This window comes from Pelodiscus sinensis, chromosome 1 (assembly GCF_052426305.1).
Source record: "Pelodiscus sinensis isolate ZL-2025 chromosome 1, ASM5242630v1, whole genome shotgun sequence".
Classification (NCBI taxonomy): Eukaryota; Metazoa; Chordata; order Testudines; family Trionychidae; genus Pelodiscus; species Pelodiscus sinensis.
This window is the reverse complement of record NC_143052.1, coordinates 100,929,631-100,952,977: the sequence shown is the minus strand read 5'-3', so window position 1 is coordinate 100,952,977 and position 23,347 is coordinate 100,929,631. Positions and strand designations below refer to the sequence as shown.

Below are 23,347 nucleotides of genomic sequence, written 5' to 3'. Positions count from 1 at the left end.
GCACTGCTGGATACCTTCTTTGGCTAAATACCAAGACAGTAAGTTGAAAAGTTCAAAAGCCAAGGGCTTCTCATGAAAGATGCTCCCCAGTTGTGTTGTCTGAATGCAGAGAATGCATTTAATTGGGCTCAGCCCTAGGGACAATTTGTTTTAGAGCCATACAATTCTGGATAGCGCACAGACCTTACTTTGTATTTGCTTTTGTGGCTGGATGGTAAGAGTTCATTACAGCGCTCAAGACTTGGAAGTTCAAATGACTTGAAACTAGATTTCTTTTGACAGAGACCAGACACAGTGGGTTGTAATCTGAAGTCAGTTGGGTCCCTATAAATCCACAGTAACTCCACAGCCAAACCAGAATGCTCTACTACTAACATGGACAGTAACATTTTACATTCTCTGTGTGCAGGTGCAAATGGTTGCATAGAGACATCGTGTTCTGAGATTGTACAACACCTACCACAATAGATCCATGAGTGGTGTTCCCACATACCACCATAATTAAAAACAACAACAAAAGAACAAGTGAGTGGAGAGTCAAGCCCACCGCCTGTACCAATCAGCAGAGGGGCAGTACAGATGGAGTTCTGTCATAATTAGGGCTAATCATTTACCCTCAGGGTAGGCGCTGTAAAAAGCATGCAAACATTCATAAAATGTCACAATACCTTATAAGAATAAATGTTGCTGGGAATAGATACAAAAAGGAGAAGAAACACTGAATTAGTCTGACAAAATGGCCTCCTGAAATAAAGGACTAAGTTAAAACAGAAGATGTGGAACTGAAAATTAATTAACGAATACAAAAGCATCAGCTATTTGGCTTAATTGGTGGACTGACAAATAAAGGGATGGGCTCTTCCACCCTCTGTTCCCTTTTGTGGGCCATTAAAGAAACAAACTTTGGAGGGAAAAGAGAACAACCCGGATGAACAGTACTACAGCAAACTTAATGAACTGATCATGATGGTGAAAGATGTCCTGATCAGAGTGGGCCATCTTTTCCTGACCTACAGTCTGTACAGAGGTAACGGAAGGAAGAACAATCATGATTCTTACCTGGCAGACAATTACTTGGGAACCATTCCCAGCTGGCAGAGTTTAGAGCAGATGCCCTAAATTGTGCCAGGGCCAGGAAAGAACCAATCTCAGAAACACAGAGTCAGCTGTCTAGTAACCCTTTCTCCATCAACATGCTCCTGGCCCATCAGCTCCCAGGCAAAGCAGAGAATATGGGGCAGAATGTGGTCCAAATAATTGAAATTCTGATACGTTAAAGGCCCCCGGGGCTTGAATTAGAATCTGATGGCAGGAAGTGATGCCTTTAATTCAAACTATCTTTTGAAGAAACAATTAGTGAGTCGCTTTTGAACTGTATATATCACATTGTAAATTATGGAACTTTATATAATCTATACCTATGCTTGACAATACACATAAGAATTAGCTGTTCAAAGTTGTATTTTCGTTTGTATTAAACCAACCTTCTTAACTACAGAAGCATCTTTTACTGATTACATTGTAAACAAAACTGATCTGTAATCCTTATGTCCATTTCTATTACAATCAGTAGTTTGCTCAGAGGAACACAGTAGAGAAAAAATGGTCCTTATAAGATAGTTGCTTTAAAAAATGTAGCCATCTCAGCCCCAGGATATGAGAAAAACAGGTTGGATGTGGTTATCTTTTGTTGCACCAACTTCTGTTGGTGAAAGAGACATGCTTCCTTCGTGTCTGAAGAAATGCCCTGTTGAGAGCATTCTTCACTTCCTGTCCTAAAATCTTGTATGATACAAAAAAACAGACTTTACAATGTAGCGTTATGTGCTCTCAAACAAGTTTTGCCTTTCATTCAAGAGCTGACTGACAGGCTATGTCTAGACTACAGGGTTTTTTTCAGGATAGCAGAGGTATCCCAGGAAAATTCAACCCCATCCAGGGAACGCGTCTGCTCTTCTGCTTTTTTTTTTTTTTTTTTTTTTTTTTTTGCAGAAGAGCAGACATTCTTTCGGAAGCCCTGTCTTCCTCCTTCCATGAGGAAGAAGGGCTCTTCTGAAAGAGGAGGCTTTTCCAAAATTTGGCCCAGTGTAGACAGGCCAAATTTTGGAAAAGCCTCTTCTGAAAAAACTATTGGAAAAAGGTATGCAAATTGTGGAGCGCAATTTGTGTACCTTTTTTCCGATAGATCAGTGTAGTGTAGACCTAGTGTGAATTACACACATTTTCTTTGCTCATTGCTGAATTATAGAGAAATATATGGCTGCCCTTTCATAAAGAGTGCTTTGGGATCCTTTTAGAGCCATATAAGTGTAAGTTACATGCATTATTGAAAAGAATTTCTGTCTCAGAAATTGAACTTTTCAGATGGGTAGTTTTGCAGATTCATGTTTTCAGATGTTTTGTATAGGTAATAAGCATATTCACTTCCAAATATTTTCAGCAGCTGTTACCTGAATTTGTATTCAGCACCTAATTTCATTTTGATACAACTTCTCCACCTGGTGTCTACTGGTGGTATTGTAATTATATTTTGTATGATTCAAAACTTAGGACATAGCTTCTGTTTGCCAGTTCTTGAAATTTTGTTCCTCTCATAGACTCATAGGGTACGTCTAAACTACATGCCTCCATCGACGGAGGCATGTAGATTAGCCAGATCAGCAGAGGGAAATGAAGCCGCGATTAAAATAATCGCGGCTTCATTTAAATTTAAATGGCTGCCCCGCTCTGCCGATCAGCTGTTTGTCGGCAGATCGGGGCAGTCTGGATGCGACGCGCTGACAAAGAAGCCTTTCTTGATCGGCACAGGTAAACCTGGTTTCATGAGGCATACCTGTGCCGACCAAGAAAGGCTTCTTTGTCGGCGCGTCGCGTCCAGACTGCCCCAATCTGCCGACAAACAGCTGATCGGCAGAGCGGGGCAGCCATTTAAATTTAAATGAAGCCGCGATTATTTTAATCGCGGCTTCATTTCCCTCTGCCGATCTGGCTAATCTACATGCCTCCGTCGACGGAGGCATGTAGTTTAGACACACCCATAGAGTTTAGGGTCAGAAGGGACCATTATGATCATCTAGTCTGACCCCCTGCACAGTGCAGGCCACAGAATCTCACCCACCCCTCTTAGAATAATCCTCTCACCTATGTCTCAGATATTGAAGTCTTCAAATACTTTGAAGGCCCCAAGATGCAGAGAATCCTCCAGCTGTGATCTGTACCCCATGCTACAGAGGAAGGCGAAAAACCTCCAGGTCTCTGCCAATCTACCCTGGAGGAAAATTCCTTCCCAACCCCAAATATGGCGATCAGCTAAACCCTGAGCATGTGGGCAAGACTCACCAGCCAGACACCCAGAAGTTCTCTGTAGTGACCTATTTCCCACTGATAATGAATGGTCAATTAGTTACCAAGATCATGTTCTCAAACCATCCCCTTATCATAGAATCATAGAACTGGAAGAGACATCAGAAGATCATCAAGTCCAGCCCCCTGTTCTAGGCAGGACCAATCCCATCTAAATCAACCCGGCCAGGGCTTTGTCAAGCCGGGACTTAAACACCTCTAGGGATGGAGACTCCACTACTTCCCTAGGTAACCCATTCCAGTGCTTCACCACCCTCCTAGTGAAATAGTTTTTCCTAATATCCAACCTGGACCTCTCCCACCACAACTTGAGACCATTGCTCCTTGTTCTGCCATCTGTCACTACTGAAAACAGCCTCTCTCCATCCTCTTTGGAACCTCCCTTCAGGAAGTTGAAGGCTGCTATCAAATCCCCCCTCACTCTTCGCTTCTGCAGACTAAACAGACCCAACTCCCTCAGCCTCTCCTCATAGGTCATATTCTCCAGCCCCCTAATCATTTTGGTTGCCCTCCGCTGGACCCTCTCCAATGCGTCCACATCCTTTTTGTAGTGGGGGGCCCTGAACTGGACACAATACTCCAGATGTGGCCTCACCAATGCCGAATAAAGGGGAATAATGACATCTCTGGATCTGCTGGCAATGCTCCTGTTTTACTTCATTTGATGTTTTACTTATAGCTCCAGCTTCTGGAGCCAAAAGGAGAATTTGGGTGTTTGCTGACTTTCTTAAAAGTATGGTTTTTGCCCTCCTGGTTGTAGATGAAAACTTGACAGAGGGCTCTCTAAAGCTCCATAAGCCAGAAGGCAAATTAAAAATACCCATTGTTACTTTTAAGTCAATCTAACAATTTTGGGGCCCAGCTCCCGATTTTTTAAAGTCTGGATATTGTGCTTACACTTTAACCTCAACCCTCAGCCCTGGCTCAGATTCATCTGTGTGCCAGTGCTAGTGCTGGCACTGGGAGAAAAAGGAAACATCTTGCATCTCCCCTATTCAGGAACAATAGGGGCCAAGCTAATTTTGTACCTTGCTGTAAGTGCTCCTCTTGGCTATTGCAACTGTGCAGAATTCCCAAGAGTTGGGCAAACCCTGGTCAGTCCTTTCCCTCCATCTCAGCAGGCCCTCCTCCTGCCTTCTGCCTGCTCTGGAAAACCTGCTATGTGAAGGCCTTCCTGAGGTGGGATTTATGGCTTCTTTACAGCACCTTTGTGACTATTTGACCAACTGAGAGGGGCTTTAGCACATGAGTGAGTTCTCCCCCTCTCCCCCTCAGAATTGTTCAGTTGCAGAGATGCTTAGAAGTGTATAGCTGTCTGCCTGGCATTTATTTCAAGGCATTGTACTTTCCATTTAAATGTTCAGCATTATTATCTAGTAACCCCGCGTTTCTCAAACTGTGGGTCCCAACCCCCTGGGGGGCGAGTCACAAGCAGCTTAGAAGGGGGTCATGGTATCACACAGTATGAGAACCTCTGTCGTAACTAATAATAACAGATTCCACCATTAGGATCAACGATTGCTCTCAGTTTGTACTATGCAGTCTTAAGTGGGGTTGCCAGTGCAGCAAAGGAAGGGTTTATAGCTGGTGCATGTTATTTGGAAATAGGTACTGATATTGGGAGTTATGTGTGTGCGCTGTAGAGAGAGAGAGCGGTCCCATTTATCCCACTAATGTACTGAGTTAAATTTTAGAGACAAACGCAAAACTTGACCATTCCTGGGTAACCTGTATGTGCTTTTCCTCTTGTGTTGAAAGCAATCCAAAATTCAGCAAACGCCCAGTACTTTCATGATGGCCAAAAAGATAAGGACCACTTTGAAGTTTATTTGTTGAACAAAGGTAGTTCCCTAAACAGAAAAAAATTGCCAGTCATCTTTGTTGGCTCAGAAGCCAAGAGATCTGACTCAATAATACCATTTACTTCTGGGCCAGCGTCCTATATCTTTGTTCTCATCATGTAACAGCTTACTGCCTGAGTATAGCCATGTAAATCAAAAGGCGTTGCTCTGTGTAAGCAAGGCTATCAGAAGCTAGCCCTGAGGGTGAAGTTCTGCTATTTGAAAAGAAAACATTACTCAACAAATGCAGGGCAATTTCTATTTGAAAGTGAGGTAACAATTTGAATCATGTTATTCCACCATTTTTAAACCTAGTAATCATTTTATCCACCTGGTTATGGGCTGGACTTTCCTTACCTCGCCTGGCTAATGTTTAACTCATCCATGATTTTCTGTGAAGGGATTTTTTTGTCTACCATATTGTAAAATCACTCTGGTGGTCAAATCTACTAGTGACTTCCCATCTGTTTCTTTATGGCATACAAACAGATTCTGCCACCCTTTCTTATAATGGGGTAGTACCTTACTCTGCACATAGTCCCATTAAGATCAGCAAGACAGGATGAATATTATTCAGCCTTAGTCATGGTGGCAGAACCTGGTGCTGTCGCACCTATGTGATTGGTCACCTGAGTCAAAAGGCGTTGCTTCTGCTACCTGACTGATTGACTTCCAAATCCACAAAGAGCTTTCAGATCCCAGCTTCCAAAAGAGAGACACATGAGTACTTGAAAACACATACACAGGTGAACAGAAGAGGAATGGCCCAGTGTGAGGATGCTAGCCCAGGACACACAAAGTCTGGGCTCTGTTCTCTGCCAAAGACTTCCTAGGTGACCTTGGGCAAGTCTTTTAGTCTCTTTCTGTGCCTTAGTTCCTTTCCCCTTCTAGAAAATAAGGATAATAGTACTTCCCTAACTTACAGCAGTGTTGTGAGGCCATGAAAAATTGTGAGGTGTTCTGCTGCTATACTCATGGGGGCCATCTCAGTTCTTTTAGAATATTGAAGATGTGTATGATATGCATTTGCAGCACTTCCCTTTCCACAAACATTCTGGTGAATGACATTTTGCCTGTATGAATGATCACTGATCTAGTGCTTACAGAAGTTAACGGGAAGACTCACGTTTACTGTACTGAAGACTGGACTTACATTGTAGTAAATAAGAACGTGGAAACAGACTTCCTTTAATCCTCCAATGAACTGCCAGTCTGGGACTTCTGGGGTAGGGATGGTGGATACATAGCTTCAGGCCCAGGTCAGGTTGGTAACCATTTGCTTATAATGGTGGAGCTGGATTCATACCCAGCTGAAAAATGAGCCTCTGACTCCATGCAGATTTGCCTCACTATGCAGGGGAGATTGGGAGCCTTGCTAGTGCGGAAGTGGAGCTGGGTATCAAACAAGCATTCGTGGGTACTGAGTAATGCTTGAGGAACACATGCACTCAGCCAGCTCGCTGCCTGGTTCACCAGCTTACCTGGGTGGTGACTCCTTCAGCCTCCATTCCAGCATTCCATCTGGCCCTGGCATTCTGCCCTATGGCTTCCAAAGTGTGGGACAAAACACTAGCGCCAGATATTCAAAAGAGCTCAGCATCCTGCTTGCTCTTCATGTCCTGAGATCTTCTGAAAATGTGGCCATTTATTTTGCTGCCCAAATGGGAAGGAGCACCCCTGAATAACCTGGTGGGCGCTGAGCACTTTTAAACACATGGCTTTATGCCTGATGTTGAAAACCAAGAGATTCCCAATGTAAAGGGATAACTGGTCACCCTACACATGCATCCCATCCTTTGTTGGGGGCTAGAATGGTTATCCACCTTGGCTGATTGCACCTCTCATATTTTGTGTATTGAGCCAGGGCCCTGTCTCTGAAAACTGATGGAAAGAGCATGAATCAGGAATAAACAGAAGACAAAAACAGATCTACCCTTACAATAGTTAGAAGCATAGAAGCCAAGGTACATAGAAAAGATTCAAATTTGGTGGTAACATTCTAGCAGATAAAACACCAGTTTCTATTAATACATGGGTGGGCAATAAAAGAATGGCAGCCTTCCAGGGCTAGTCCTTGGTGGGCCACTGCCACTATGTTTACCTGCACCTCTGCAGGTATCAGACAACTGCAGCTCTTGTTGGCTGCAGATCGTTGTTTGCAGCCAACAAAATTGTGAACCTGCGGAGGTGCAGGTAAATATAACGGTGGGGGCCCACCAGGGATTAATCCTGTGGACTGGCTCTGGCCCACGGGCCAGAATTTGCCCACCCTTGCTCCAGCAGGTGCCTGTGTTGCAGTCTGGTTCTCCCAAAATTACTTTTCCCCCCCTTTGAGAAGTGTTCCTTTTTAAACGTGCTGAAGATCTTTTGATAGACTATAGCAGGGCATGACTGCTCAGTAGAGCATCCTTCTGAGAATGGGGGGTGATTATACAGTGTCCTTCCCCTTCTCCCTCTACCTGCCTCCCATTAAGGCCTCTGTAACAGAATGCTTGTCCTGTGGACTGGAAAGCCTGGGCCCAAGCCAGTCCTGATTAAAAGATGAGCCCCACCTGAGAGATGAAGATTATTTACGTGTTAAAGGCAGTGGGAAGCTGCAAGGGAAGAGCATGGTTGAGAGAAGTAGTTGAGGCTGCCAGAGGTAGGAGGCCTGCCAGTAGACACTTGAAGCCCAGGAGAAGCAATTGTCTGTCTGTGGAGTGAATGGCTGTTTTGGGACTTTGAGTTCTGTGTTTGACAAGCTTTGTTGCCAGCTTAGTGGAGAGTGAATTAAATAATTTGATGCTGTGCAGGTGGCTGGCAACTTTGTGACTCTTAAAAGCTACGATGAAGGGGAAGTAAAGGAACATAGTGGCCACAGCACTACAGATTCTATATAACAATTACAACAGGCTTACCTGTCTTTGTGCCCAACTGAGCCTTATTTCTTAATACATATCACCTCATCAAGCTCCCCAAACAGAAAGATTTACTTCATTCTAAACCCTAATTCACCCATTCTTGGGCTCTTCTTCCTTGAAGCATTTTTAGTAATACTGCTCATTGTTTAAAAATACCATTTTCCCCACCACCTCTCTGTTCAGGTCATCTCTCCCTGGCTGTGTCTAGACTGGCCAGTTTTTCTGCAAAAGCAATTGCTTTTGCAGAAAAACTTGCCAGCTATCTCCACTGGCCGCTTGAATTTCCACAAGAACACTGACAATCTCATGTAAGAAATCAGTGCTTCTTGCAGAAATACTATGCTGCTCCCCTTCGGGCAAAAGTCCTTTTGCGCAAAAGCTTTTGTGCAAAAGGGCCAGTGTAGACAGCACAGTACTGTTTTCCGCAAAAAAGCCCTGATTGCGAAAATGGCGATCGGGGTTTGTTTGCGCAAAAGCGTGTCTAGATTGGCACAGACGCTTTTCCGCAAAAAGTGCTTTTGTGGAAAAGCATCCGTGCCCATCTAGACGCTCTTTTCCGCAAATGCTTTTAATGGAAAACTTTTCCGTTAAAAGCATTTGTGGAAAATCATGCCAGTCTAGACGTAGCCCCTAGGTTCTCCTTCTGGAGGACAATGTCTTCTCACATCACATTATGTAGCCTGCAACCTTTCCCCAAATGGTATCTGCTCAATGCTCTCTCTCTCCCTGGAGACAAGCTTCTTGCCTAACCCTGAGCCCTGTGGTTTGGATAAAATTATGGTGGAATGGATGCCCAAGTGATTGAAAACCCATAATAAAAAAGCAGACATTTGCTCTCAAACTGAGAAGACATCTATTTGGATCCTGAAGGAATCTCTTCTGAGTCCAATGCAAATTATATTTTCATTAATGACATGGATAAGGGGAGAGTCTATGCATACAATTTGTAGATGACATCAACTAGGAGGAGTTGCAAGCACTTCAGAGGACAGAATTAGAATCCAAAGTATCCTGGCTAAACTGAAGAACTGGCCTGAAATCAACAAGATTAAATTAACTAAAAAAAGTATAAATTACTGACTTAGGAAGAAAAAAAATCAAATGCACATACTACAAAGTGGGAAATAACTACCTATCCAGTTGTTCTGCAGATAAGGACCTGGGGGTTATAACAGATCATACACTGAACATGAGCCAACAATGTGAAGCAATAATAAAATAGGCCAATATGCTGGTGTATATGAACAGGTGTACCATGTGTAAGACACAGGAAGTAGGTGGTCTGTGCTACACAGCACAGGGGAGGCCTCTGCTGGATGACTCTGTCTAGTTCTGGGCACCACCGCTTACGCAAGTTGTGGATAAATTGGAGAAAATCCGGAGGAAAGCAACAAAAATGATAAAAGGTTTAAACCTGACCTATGAGGAAAGGTTTATAAAGAAGATGATGCTCTGTTGTTCTCCCTGTCCAGTGAAAGCTAGCGAGTAATTAGCTTAAAATACCACCAGGAAAACTTAGGTTAGCTATTAGTAAAAACGATAAAAGGTTAGATAAGTGCTGGATCAGGTTACAACCGGAGGGTGTGCAATCCCTCTCATTGGAGGTTAAGAACAGTTTAGACAAAACCCTTGTCAGCAATGGGCTAGGTTTATTTGGTCCTGACTCCATGCAGGGGAGATGTACTGCTTATGCAGTGGAAAGGGGAAAAAGAAAGGAAAAGCTGCTTGACTAAAGCCTATTGAAAGTGGGGACTGGGGGGGCTAAGTGTAAATGGCTTGTGTCCCCCAACTCTGACACTGTCAAATCTGCTCAGTCCACTCTGTCTCTCTGGTGTTCCATGGTTAGTGCTGGGGGTGGAGGGCTGAGATCCCAGGGAGAATGCTGAATACAGCGTCATCCCCTTCCAGACTCACAAGTCTTTCCTCATATAAATTAAAGCTGATCAGTCTCTTGTTCCCTTTCTTGTCACAAGACAGGGGCATGGAAGAGATCCACAGGAGCCTGGCAAATGTGCTGATATGGGCCCCTCAAAGCAATGCAGAGTCTCTGTGCAAATGTCCACACATGGAGTTAATAAGAAACAACTGAATGTGTAAACAATGGCTCAGACAGGCACACTGCTAAGTGGAAACATTGTTGAAGGGCATACTGCAGTTCAGACTGACGCTCACTCTGTAGCTCTAATAGTTATTATGTAATTTACTCCCTTTTTATGTAATGAATTGAAAATGTCCGAGGACATTTTTTTTTCATTTGTACTATGCCACTACATAGAAAATATGTACTCTGAAGTTCATTACCGTAATTTGCCTAAACTATTCCTCCCAGAAACAACTGTTTAGAGTTCTAAAAACCTAATAAAACAGAATGGTTTTGCTTGGGATTATGCACACAGCCCTGTGGGTTATAACTAAGGCTCCATGTTTTTAACCATTATCCATTCGGGGAAATGTGTGTGTGCACATGTGCGTGGAAAACATCTTAAGAGCAAATGCAGCTCTTTTCATCCCATAGGACCCCAAAGTGCTATTACATATCCTGAGCCTAATTCTCAACTGCCTCCCACCTTGTGTAGCTCTCTACATCTGTGCAAAGTGGATGTAAAATGCTGCCATTCTGATCCAATAGCATTTTACACAGTGGCTGCATCTAGACTGGCATGATTTTGCAGAAATACTTTTAACGGAAAAGTCTTTCCATTAAAAGTATTTCCGCAAAAGAGCGTCTAGATTGGCACGGATGCTTTTGCGCAAAAAGTGCTTTTGCGCAAAAGCATCCGTGCCCAGTTTAGGCGCGCTTTTGCACAAGAAAGCTCCGATGGCCATTTTAGCCATCGCGCTTTCTTGCACAAAAAATTAAGTCTACACTGGCCCTCTTGTGCAAGTATTCTTGCACAAGAGGGCTTATGCCTGAATGGAAGCATCAAAATATTTGCGCAAGAACCACTGATTTTGTACATTACAAAGTCAGTGTTCTTGCACAAATTCTTGTGGCCAGTGTAGACAGGCGGCAAGTTTTGCGCAAAATCTTGCCAGTTTAGATGCACCCAGTCTGTTTGGAGGCAGACTTCCTTGTGGCCTTGGTGAAGGTGGGATTGGAAATTTCTCTATGGTCAGGGATTGCTGGTGAGATCCATGTGTAGATAGGCCCTAAGCTTTCATTTCAGTGGCTGAGTTAATGTCCAGCCCTTTCAGCTTTCCCAGAAATCCTCACCAAGGGAACTGAATGTCCCTGTGAAGTGCTGTCTGCAGAGTGCTGTCTGGCCACTTTTTCATTTGTTACATTTTTTGGTCCCTTTTTTCTCCCTGGTATCTCTGGGGTGCTGAGTCCTGCCTCCTGCTGCTCTGAGTCTGAATTCACAGAGCCCATGAATAACAGAACATGCTGCCCATGACAGACATGGAAACATCCCCTTCCAAGATAACAGAGGTCGAAGGGGAAGCTGGTAGAGGATAGAAGCAAATGTCAGAAATCTGAGGGTTTTCAGAGACGTTCTCCCTGCTACATGCTAAGCTCTACACGAAGGCTCCCTGGGCTCCATCCATGTCCCTGACCAGCCCTTTCCCTATTTTCACAGAAGAGAAGCAGGCATAAACCAAGAGGCAGAAGATTGTAGCTGAATTTCAGCAACTGCAACTGTTCTTAGAGGAACAACAGCGACTCCTGCCCTTAATTATATTATCTTTATAATAATACCCTTATACATATGAAATATACAGACACGTGCACAGGCAACACACTCCCCAGGCTAGTCAACTGCCCTTAAGTCAGGATCATGTGAAAACAGGGGGGTAGTTTGAATGTCCTGACATTATAAAGACACAGAAGCAAAATACTTACCTCAAATATGCGCAGAACTTTAGCCAATGCCCCAACCTTTTCTTTCAGAGAGAAAATCAAAGAGATCATATCATTTTTATATGTGTTTTCTTCAATGTACATAGTCTCCTGAAAGATAAAACAGACTCCTTTAAATTCAGCTATACAGGCCGGGCCCCATTCTGCTCTGCAGTAAGACCCCCCTGATCCTCCTCCAGTGACTCAAAGGGGACATCTCGCTGCTTCATACAGACAGCTGAGCATTGCCCCAGCATAGGGGGTATGCCGAGGCAGAGCCAAAGTGTACTCTGGCCTGTTGGGAGCTGCTCTGCTAGTGCAAATTAAAACAGCATTATGACTACTGTGCTATATGCTGGGGATGAGCCACTCCTCCCCACAAGGCAGTCCGAAGATTGGTATCATTAAGCCCACAGCAATGTCCCATTTCACCACTCACACACACCAAGCTCACGTCATGCACACTTAACACTCACGCACATTTGAGCCCTTAACGTTCTTTTATCACATACTTTGTGAAAAGACTTTCTTTTTCAATTTTCCTTCCATTAAATCCTACCCTTAGGATTCAGCAGAGCTACATCTCAAGAAGCGACAGTGCAGAGAGCCATCACTAGGACTAGGCATCACTTACACCCTCAAAATAGCACTTCAGGGATGATTTTCAGGGGCGAGGGGGGGGGGGGACACAAACTTAAGGACAGAGTGCAGCAAAAGTCAACACAAGGATTTATGAATAGGGAAGGATGGTCAGATATGCTTTCATTTATATTCATTCAGAACATATTAAGTTGTCTTCCTCAAATGAAGAAGCACAATTGTTGCCAGGAACTGGCTAAGATATGTTGGGCCCCCGTTGCCATGGCATCTAAGCACCTCACAATCTCTCTTGTATTTATCCTTACAAAATCCAATAGCAGGGGTGGGGAACCTAAGGCCTGGGGGCTGGATGCAACCCTCATTTGCCTGGATCTGGCCCCCAAGGCTCAGGGCCCCCCAACACTGGGGAGCCTGCACTGGCACGCCAACCCCATCCCCCCCCCCACACACACACACCCCACCACTCCACCGCGGAGCTGGGGCACACAAAATCTACTAGAATGGGCGCCCCTAGGCTCTGGTGTGAAAGGGGAATGTGGGGAGTGTCTTTCTCCTTCTCAGTTGAGGGCCATGTCAGTGATGAGGGGTGTTTTTTTTATTTGCTTCACTTCTATGCAGCCCCTGACTGATTTTTCTGTGGGTTGAGGGCCCCCGATCCCCAATCCTGCCCAAGTGCAATAGTATCTTTGTTTAAAAAAAAAAAAGTTGAAACTGAAGCACAAAGGCCCAGATCCTCAACTATATTTAGGGATCTAACTTCCATTTAAATCAGTAGGCATCTCACTTGGTTAGGAGCTTTTGAAAATTTCACTAAGTGCCTATCTCCATCATTAGGTGCTTTTGAAAAATCTGACCCAAAGTGATGTGGCAGAGGGCACACAGGAAACCTGTGACAGAGTAGGGAATTAAACCCATGAGTCTCAAACTAGCACCCAGTTCAGTGGACCATCCATTCCATTTCTCTCTCTGAGACAATCTTCAGAACTGTATTTTTAGAGACATTTCCAGACTTCATTGCTCATGCAGGGGGGAAAGAATAGGTAAGATACAGCACTTACTAATAGCAACAGGAGATTCTGTCTTTCATTGGGTAGCCAACACTGTCCCTGAAGTCAAAAAGGAAGGACTCATTGAGGGACAATATTTCTTGGTGTAATGATGCACAGAAAAATGCTTAATTTAAAATAAATTGTTACTTCTCCAGACCAGCTATTGTAGTTGTGCTATAGTGATCATAGATCACCAAAGGCTGAGCGAATTTTTTTTGCTTGGTGCTGCTCCCTGTGGGATGCTTAAGTAGCCCAAAGAGGATTCTCCAAGGATACTCTAGAGGATTCTCCAGAGGGTACAGAGGTGGTACAGATTGTAAGCTATTTGGAGCAGGGACTGTCTGTATGTTCTGTGTTTATATAGAGCCTAGCGCAGTGGGGTTCCAGTCCATGACTGGGGCGGCTATGGACTATAGTAATATAAACAACAATACACCACCTTTCAACTGAGGATTTCAAAACACCTTACCATCCTTAACTAACTACAGGTCACAGCACGGTAGGTAAGGGATGTAAAGAGGTCACTTCACCACCCCAATAGAGAGTAAAACAGCAGCTCTTTAATAGCGCACAGCAGCACCATGCCGCTGTTTAGGATGGGAAGTGAAAAATACCAGCACCAGCACAAGCTGCAGGGCATGTGGGGGCATAATTGAAAGTAATTATGCAAAGGGAAGTTTGGCCAGGACAAGGATTAACTCTCCTTCTCTTGCAGAAAAGGTCATTCGAACTGTAATGTAGACAAGAGATCGGGACGTGTTTTACATCTCCTTAGTTTCCCGCATTATGCCAGGGCATTGGTTTTTTGCAGATTTAGAGACTGTCTACGTGGCACAGTAAATCTGGGTAAACCTCCCCATAGCCAAGTCCTATCCACATTACTGTGTCCTCACTGTTTCTGCACTGACCAAGATGCATCATTCTGAGGGCATAGTTCATGGTTCTTTGTGCTGAGATGCACTAGGATTCTTTCCCAGTCTATTAACTGTGAACTGAGTAAGAAGAACTTAAAAAACAACAAATGGTCTGGTAGCACTTTATAGACTAACAAAACATGGAGATGGTATCATGAGCTTTCGTGGGAACAGCCCACTTCTTCACATGACCCATTGGTGGACTGTCAGCATGTGAGTGCTCTTGCCTGCATCGTCATTGCAAAGTGGGCATGTTCTAGACAGAGCTAAATCACAGCCCTAGCTTTAACTCATCCCTCCAGTTGTGCAAATGAACATGGGATCAAAGTGCAAATAAGCCCATGCTTGAGTGGCCTGGGTATGGATGGTTTGGGGCAGATTGGGCAAAAACATGTATAGATCCACAGGCTAAAAGACTACAGTGTAGGTTTACCCCTAGGTGGAAAGATTGTCGTCTATTGAATCAACAATGCTTCCTGCAACATGTTTGTTTTCTGGAGCTGCTTACACAAATGCCAACCCATTCCAACTCTCCTTAGCTTGTGAAACCTGATGGGAACAGCAATAGGAGACAGTATGTCATCAGACTAATGAAAGCCATTCACGCAAAAAGCACTTGTGCAAGAAAAAAGTCAATAGTCTCAAGATTTAATGGAGGAAAACATTTTAACCAATGAGAAACATAGTTATAAAATATTAGCACCAGATGAGTTTGCTGTTCTGGAATCAAGTCAAGTTTTCTTGGGGAAAAACAAATCTATTACACAAATGTCAGGCAAGTAGAGAGGGTATTTAAATGTAAAAGGCTGTGTGTTCTAAAACATTTTAATTGCACTATTGCCTGGTTTTGGAAATAACATGCAGAGCCCTCTACAGATCCTCATAATAGGTTCAAATGAATGTGTCTGACAAAGAAAGAAGCTGTGAGTTGTCTGGGTATATAATCGGAGGTGCAAAACCTGCACAGTAGCTATAAGCAAACTGATTTTAGATTATGTGATTTTAATCACATACTCAACCCTAATACATTCTCTTTGCCCTCTAACTTTCATGTGTTGAATCAAGCCATGTTTTAAATGAAACATAACAGAAGCTTTTTGACTCTTAAAATTGGTAAAATTGTTTTGCACTGTGCAGTTCTTTATACCTCAAACATGTTGCAATACACCCAGGGTTTGCAAACTGTGGTGTATATACCATTGGTGGTATATGAGCTTGTAGAAAGCATACACTGTGAATAGGGCAGGTTGTGCCCTTTTAGGATAGTGAAGACTGCACAAGCCAGCTGAGTCTATGACATGACTCCTCTAAGGATTGAGGTACTCAAGGGAGTAGCAGATTAGCCAAAAAAAGGTGTCATCAGGGAACTACCTTCATGATCAAACCCAGCTGTTAAGTGACTCTCAAGAGAGATGGGGATACTGCCTGTACAGGTGAATTAGAGAGGAGCAGTTGTATTACAGTTAGCTATATTGGCTAGCACAGCAGAATTAGCCACCTTGCTATTCCTGATCATGTCACTGCTCAAGCAGTCTGAGCACCCCCGTGACATCTTTTGAATCATTTGTGAACATTTTGCCTTTAATTGCTCTTGGAATCTGGTACTTGTTGAAAATGAGAGTACCCCAGCTGGGGGGGAGGGGGAGGGCAGAGGCAAATAGGAGCGGAAGGTTGGGCAGAATGTGTGCAGTGGCCAAACTTTTATCAGAGGTGGGTAAAGAGGATGGAGGGAGAGGAGCAGATAAGCAACACCCAGAAGAGGGTGGATGAACCAAGATTTAAGAAAGGAAAAGTTGTGTTGCCAGACTGTGGTAGGAAAGGGAAAACTCTGGAACAGTGAGGAGCGGAGGCAGGAAGATTAAAAGATGCTGGAAATAGGGTAAGCCATCTGCACTGGTTGCCAAAGTAGGGTATGGTTAGCAGAGGGGCTTGTGTTCCTCTCTGAATGGTCCACGTCACCACCAGCATGGAGGTGGGAAGTACTATTAAAGGCAGAGTGGAGTATAAAGCCCAGAGCCTCAGCGTCTTGAGGATCTGTGCTTTAGGACCTACTCTTTGGTTCACCGTTTGAAGCCAAGGGGAGCCACAGGAAGCAGTTTCCCACAGTTTCCCTTGGTTGTAAATGGAGAACCACAGACAATGGGAACCACAAGACTCCATGGCTGAGGAACTGGTAAGAAAACAAACCGGAGTGGCCCAGTAGCAGATCTCCGAGTGGGTTGGTAGACCACTTTGAGAAACACTGGTCTAGGAGACTTGGTTAAGGGTAACAGTTTACTTACACCTCTCATCCCACAAACATTCATAATTTTCATACAGGTTTCAAAGAATTCCTTGTCAATTTTCACAGGTTCAACACGTCTGTGTGTAGTTTTATATCATGTCCTAATTTGGCTTCTCTTAGTTCCAATTACCTAAATTGGACTCATCTCAAAATGAACATATCTCACTGAGTTTTGTAGCATTTTTATTCCTTAAGTTTTAATTTTTCCCCATATGATAAATTCATTCTTTCTTCGGTTTCCTTTAATCTTCCAATAAGAAATTATTTTCTCAGCTGTTAGTTTGGCTTCTGATTTTTACTTTCATTCCTTGTGCACAGAATTTACTTCCCAAATATTCATAAGGACATTATCTTGTATGAAATCCCCACTACAGCCAAACTTCTGCTATGATTTTTACCAGTTATAACTTGTTAATAAGAATTTTAAAATACCATGCACAAGAAAGTTCTCACATAATATATTTCAAGGGTGATCTTCATAAATATTCAAAAGCAATAACATTTTTTAAAAATTAAATATTTTGTTATTGCTTTGACAACCAGCGATTTAAGAAATGGGACAAGGCTCCTGAAATATTTGTGAGTCACCTTAGTAATAAACCAGCATATGAAGTTGAATTAGTATTTAACGTGGGTTAGGAATCTCAGATCTTTTCTCTATAAAGAAACTGGAAGTCTGGACAACAAAGTTGCTCCACAGAAGAGGCAGCAGGGTGCACATAACTGTAGGCCACTCATTCAAAAAATTTGACTGTTCATAATTATGTAAAATTATTATTATAAATGTAAGTTAGAAACTATTATTAGTTTGCAGAAATGTATATGAAAGATGGTTATAATGAAACACCCCAACAAAGTAAAGAGAAATAGCAAATAATTTAATGAAATAATCAGTAAATCCTTTGTTAGGCATTCCTAATGAAGTCAGGTTTTGTGAAGGTAAATATTTCACTTTTGATGAAATTGCACACTTAAAAATACAAATGATAAACTAGTAAATACAAATGATAATACTAGAAGTTGTATTTCAGTGTTCACACATGAGAAGACTCTCAAAAACCACTGCTGTCAAAGGCACTGGGGAGATCTCATCTGGAATATTATATATACCATTCTGGTCAGCCAAGTTCAAGTGAAATGAATTGAGACTGGAACTGGTGCAGAGCAGGGCAAAGTGCAGCTGTTGGACTGTGATCTGGCCTGCTGGGATAATCACAATGAACTGCAGGGGTCTGCAAGCCTACCCATCTAGCTGTGAAGAAGAGCTCTCCAGCCAGCGAGGGGTAAAAGAGAGAGGCCTACAACAAAAAGGGTGCCTTTAAGGAGATTACTGAGGAAGGGTCAGAAGTGCAGCTAGCCCCAAACCATGACCTTATGTTCTCTTGTTTAAAGAGAAAGCATGCTTGTTTAAAATGAATGCTGACATAAGAAGTGATATGCTTGTGCATATATTGTATCTTGTATTTTAAAAAAATCCTTTACATATACAGGAAGTCTCCAACTTAACAATGGGTGATGTTCCAAAAGTTCATTTGTAAGTCCGTTGTTTGGAACTTGGAAAGCCTTTACCCATAGAAACAATGCTATAAATGATAGTTAGATTCCCAGGCTAGCCCACAGAAGCCTATTTAACCCATAATGTAGTTGAAATACAGCATATGCGATGAAAAAAGCAGAAATAGTTTATTTTATTTAACTCTGAATGCTGGTGCTTGAAGTTTAATTAGAGGAGGATGAGGAGGTAGGTGGAGACTTTGAAAGGGACTTCTTGGCATTCCCCGGCTGCCAGTGCTACCACCTCCCCCATTCAGGTTCTGTTATGGCTCCTGGAGCCAGCTCCATCCCCTGGCCACTTCCCCTCCTCCCCGGTGAGCTGCACCCAGCCCTGACTCACCAGGAGGTGGCAAGTGGTGTGAGCGCGGGCCAGAGGACTCTAGAGGAGCAGAGAACAATTATACAGCTGGCAACTGGAGGGAAGCAGCGGTTTCCCCTTCCAAGTGCCACTTCTCTTCAGCCACTGGCTGCATGACAACCTCCTGCTCCTCCAGTGTCCTCTGGCCAGCACTTGCACCACTCGCCACCGCCTGAGCCTCTTGACTACTCCTCTGAGGCCGCAGGTGAGCTTTTGTTTATATGTGCGGCCATTATAAGTCAGATATTTGTACCTTGAGGTGTGCCTGTATCCATATTGCAAGGTTAGAGAGAGACCTCCTCCACCAGGATGAGCTACCCATGGGATAAAATGTGTGTGAGAGAGTGTGGCTAAAATTAAATAGGGAGGAGGGAGAATAGCAAAATCTGACAGAAGGGGATCCTTTTTTCAGAAGGAGGTACCTGTAGGAAAAAAGCTTGGAAGTTGCTAATTCTGATAAGGAAGCAGATACATATAGCATTAGAAGCTGCTACTGATGGCACATTCAGATGGTAGCTGTTTCCTGATGCAGGATCCTGGTGGATTGGAAAAGCCTGCCCTTGAATCCCAACTCTGCCCTAGGAAGGTGACCTGTGGACTTAATGCAGAAGAATAAGTTGAGAGTCCAGAGCAGAAAAAGATTTGCAGGGAAAGTCTCTCCAATGAGGCCAGGGACTAGAAAACTTCATTTGGCTAGAATTGTGTTTCCAGTGTTTATGCTTTTCATTCAACAACACTGATTTTCATCTGCCATTTTGTGGCCCTCTTTGGCACATGCTTAATTCGCTGCACATGAGTAGACTCACTGAACTCAATGGAACTATTCACATGCATAAAGTTAAGGGCATTCCTAGGTGTCTGGAAGATTGGGAGCTAGAAATCTCATTCCTCATTATAAGTGAAAGTATAAAAGAGTTATGTTCCATATTCCTCTCTCAACACTGGGTCCTATTAGGAAAGATACTCCTAAAGGTATATAAATGTGTGAATTAATGTAAGTATGAGCACTTTATGGCCTTATACTTTGCACAGTTTATTCCCGCTAAAGTATATTTTCTATCTTTTGAATTCTCAGATAGCTAGGCACAGCAATTTTGTATTCTTTTGGTTAACATCAATAATCGTTGAGTGCTATTAAACCTGTCACAAATTACTATACTGTATATAGGTCTCATGGGCATCTAAAATGAAATCCTGAGAGTGTGCCACAAATCCACAGGATGGTCCTGAGGAAAATATTTTGCATTTGGAGCTTTAAACTACTGTTACTTATGTAACACACACAGCACATAAACACATGCATGTGCACACACACACGGCATCAGTCCTAAATAATTTGCATCTCTGGACACAATAGAAGATCCAAAAGAGTTCTGGAATACATTAAACTCAGCAATTTGCTCCCATTCTGTCCTTTTAAGATAGTAAAATCAAAACAAGATGGTTGGCTTAAATGCCATTTTAGACCAAACTATCACCCTACATACAGGCAGCATATGGTTGTTTGGACCCAAATGTTTTGCAAGAAAGTGTAATACCAATATAGTGAATGTTTTGCATAGAAGCTGCTGTTTGCCCTTCAGACACACAATATGTTCTAAAACTTGGAGATCTACAGTGCAGATCTAAGAGACAAATATGAATCTGATTTGGAAATCTGCCTTTCATGGATCTTTAGCATACACTTTGGAGTTTGTTAAATTAAGAATGCAGAGTGAGAAATCCCAGCCCCATTACAGACAACTGAAGTTTTGCCTTTGACTTTTGAGGGGAGGGAGCAGAATTTCACCCAATGTTGCTAAACTCCAGAGTTGGAATATTTAAAATATATTCCTACTTCAAAACATGACAATAGAGTAAGTTTTTCAAAGGCACCTACGTGATTTGAGAGTCTAAGTTCTATTTTCATAAGTGTCTCAGGCACTTATGAACCTAAATTCCATTGACTTTCAGGAAGTCATAAGGTGTGGCTACACTAGACATAAGGTGTATCTACACCTGCAGCTGTCACGAGTCAACTGAGGCTATGTCTAGACTGCAGGCTTCTTTTGGAAGAAGCTTTTCGGGAAGAGATCTTCTCGAAAAACTTCTTCTGAAAGAGAGGCTGTGTCTAGACTGATTTTGCGGAAAAACTTGCCAGCTGTCTACACTGGCCGTTTGAATTTCCACAAGAACACTGACGATCTCATGTAAGATTGTCAGTGTTCTTGCGGAAATACTGTGCTGCTCCAATTCGGGCAAAAGCCCTCTTGTGCAAATCATTTTGCGAAAATGGCGATCGGGGTTTTTTTGCAGAAAACTGCGTCTAGATTGGCCACGGACGCTTTTCTGCAAAAAGTGCTTTTGAGGAAAAGCATCCTGCCAATCTAGACATGCTTTTCCTAAAATGCTTTTAACGGAAAACTTTTCCATCAAAAGCACTTTCAGAAAATCATGCCAGTGTAGACGTAGCCAGAGTGGTCTGCTGTTTCGAACGATAGCGTCCACACTGAAGGGACACTATCTCGCATGTAAGCTGTGATTACTATGGACCGAGTGGTCACCAGGGTACCTGTGCTTTTTCCTCTTTCTTCTTCTTTCAAAAAAACTCCCTCTTTCCAGTCCACACACACCTTTTTCCGAAAGAACTCTTTTGGGAAAAGGCTTCTTCCTTGTAGAATGAGAATTACCAATGTCGGAAAAACCCTTCTGTTCTTTTGATTTTCTTTTGGAAGAATGTGATTGCAGCGTGGACGTAACTGAAGTTTTTTTGGAAGTAGTGTAGACATACTCTGACTGGAGTTTGCAGGGCTGTAAAATCACAGTATAGACATTTGAGTTCAGCCTGGACCCTGAGCTCTGGGACCCCACAAATGGGGAGGTTCCCAGAACCCAGGTTCCAGCCCAAACCCAAACATCTACATTGCAATTTTACAGCCCTGGCAGCCCAAGGAAGTTGACATGGGCTGGCCACAATTAGGCTCCTCAGTCACTTTGAAATGGGAGTAGACTTTTAAGTCACTTGGTACTATTGAAAAGTTTACCCTTGACTTGTGAATTTCCATTTCTAAATTGGCATACTTTTTCATTTGCTTTACAGCTCCACTCTGGCCTTGACACAGTTGCGTAAGTGCAAATGAGTGCCAAGTTTGGCCCAAATAACTGACCTACACTCAGTCCTTTTTTTGTTTAAAAAAAAAATAAAAAAATAAGGTGCCGGTACTCCAGGGGAAAAGTTGTTGCGCTCAGACTGAAGGTGCTGGTACCGTGTCTGGAGGTGTGGGTACTGCGCACCGAGCAGGACCGTCAAAAAAAAAAAAGCACTGCCTACATCACTGATCATGGAATGCGTCTGTCACTTGTTTCTACAGTAAAAATACTACCCACAATGTAATGGCATGCACTTTGGCAGACTGTCATCTACTCTCTGAGACTATGGATTTAAAACAGCTATAGCAATCAGAATATTTATTTTAAAGTACAGTAACATGAAAAAATTAAAAACCCAACATGTAACATCATAATCGCTCAAAAACAATAAATATAAACTGGCTATCGCAATAGGCACTGCCTTCTTCTGGCACAGATTTTGAGACCTCCAGTTTGATTTTGGTCACCTATTTTCTTATTCTATTGTGTGCCGTATACACACAAATACATTGGCAGTTGTCTTATGAGGTTGCTAGAACGTCTCTTCCTCTCAGTTTTGCTGATAAGTTTTTGTTACTATTATACACACATAAATACAATTTAAAACAGCAGAAAAGTGCATTCACTGCCAAAAAGGAAGCAGTCTAAGCACCACAACTGCTGGTACAGTAGCCTTGCTTCTTCACATATCATAAGTGAATAGTAATACGCTGTGTCTCACAAACACCGTATAAGATCAGAGGAGCAAAAGCCATCCATACTCCCCAAAGAGCATGTGTCACTTCACCTGCCATACCAGATACACAGGCACATGCCCTGCTACTAACCTGAAAAGGGTCTCCATTCATTTTGCAAATCTTTCTGTCCAGGCTTTAAAGCTAGCAATACTCAAACTGCAGTATAGAGAAAGCCTTCTGACTTTATTAGGTCTGTGCTGTGCAGAGGTATTTAAAGTTTAGCATGAAAGGCAGGTCCATCCTTTAGTCACTCCTCCCTCCTCCCTCTCCTTCTCCCTCTCCAGCTGTGTGTGGTTAGAGGGGGCGTCTTCCCTACACGCCCCTCTCCACCCCCCACCGTATTCTGGCACCAGAATGGTAAACAATTCACATGTGTGCAGTGAAAGCAATACAATTCTAGCCCCTCCTGGAATGTCCTTTCATGTAGATCACTCTAGCGTCTGGTATCTATTTGTGACGCACACATAGATGGCATGGTTCAAATTAACGTCCTTTCCCTTTGGTGAATATTGTCTGCTATTTCCATTTTAGTTGCGCAAATCTTTTGCTAAGTAGCTTCCAATCCGCACATTGATCTTCCCTGGCTTGTGTGAACATTAGGCACTATTTGATATTCTACAGGATTGACAGCATTTTCTGCTTCTGTTTGGATCTACTTTAGCAAGCATGTCTAGGGAGACACCCTGAAAATAGAAAAAAGCCACGAGGCTGGGATAACAGGAAGAGAACTGAAAGCTGGTGTGAAGGGCACATGAATATCAGAGTGCTGGGATGGTCACA

General features: G+C 43.0%; 1 protein-coding gene across 2 annotated transcripts in view; it reads right to left on the bottom strand.

Annotated features, from left to right (window-relative positions):
- The window catches only part of PAH (phenylalanine hydroxylase), a 58,093-nt gene extending 35,277 nt beyond the window's left edge, over positions 1 to 22,816 (bottom strand). The window contains exons 1-3 of one of the 2 annotated variants that reach the window (XM_075938926.2): positions 22,658 to 22,797; positions 13,601 to 13,648; positions 11,946 to 12,053 (exon numbers count right to left, since the gene is read on the bottom strand). In XM_075938926.2, the coding sequence (XP_075795041.2) occupies positions 11,946 to 12,053; positions 13,601 to 13,648; positions 22,658 to 22,678 (177 nt within the window). In that variant the 5' untranslated portion in view covers positions 22,679 to 22,797. Of the gene's footprint in view, positions 1 to 11,945; positions 12,054 to 13,600; positions 13,649 to 22,657 lie in introns of both variants that reach the window. The other variant, XM_075938936.2, reaches the window with a different exon arrangement.
- Positions 22,817 to 23,347: the final 531 nt, after the last annotated feature.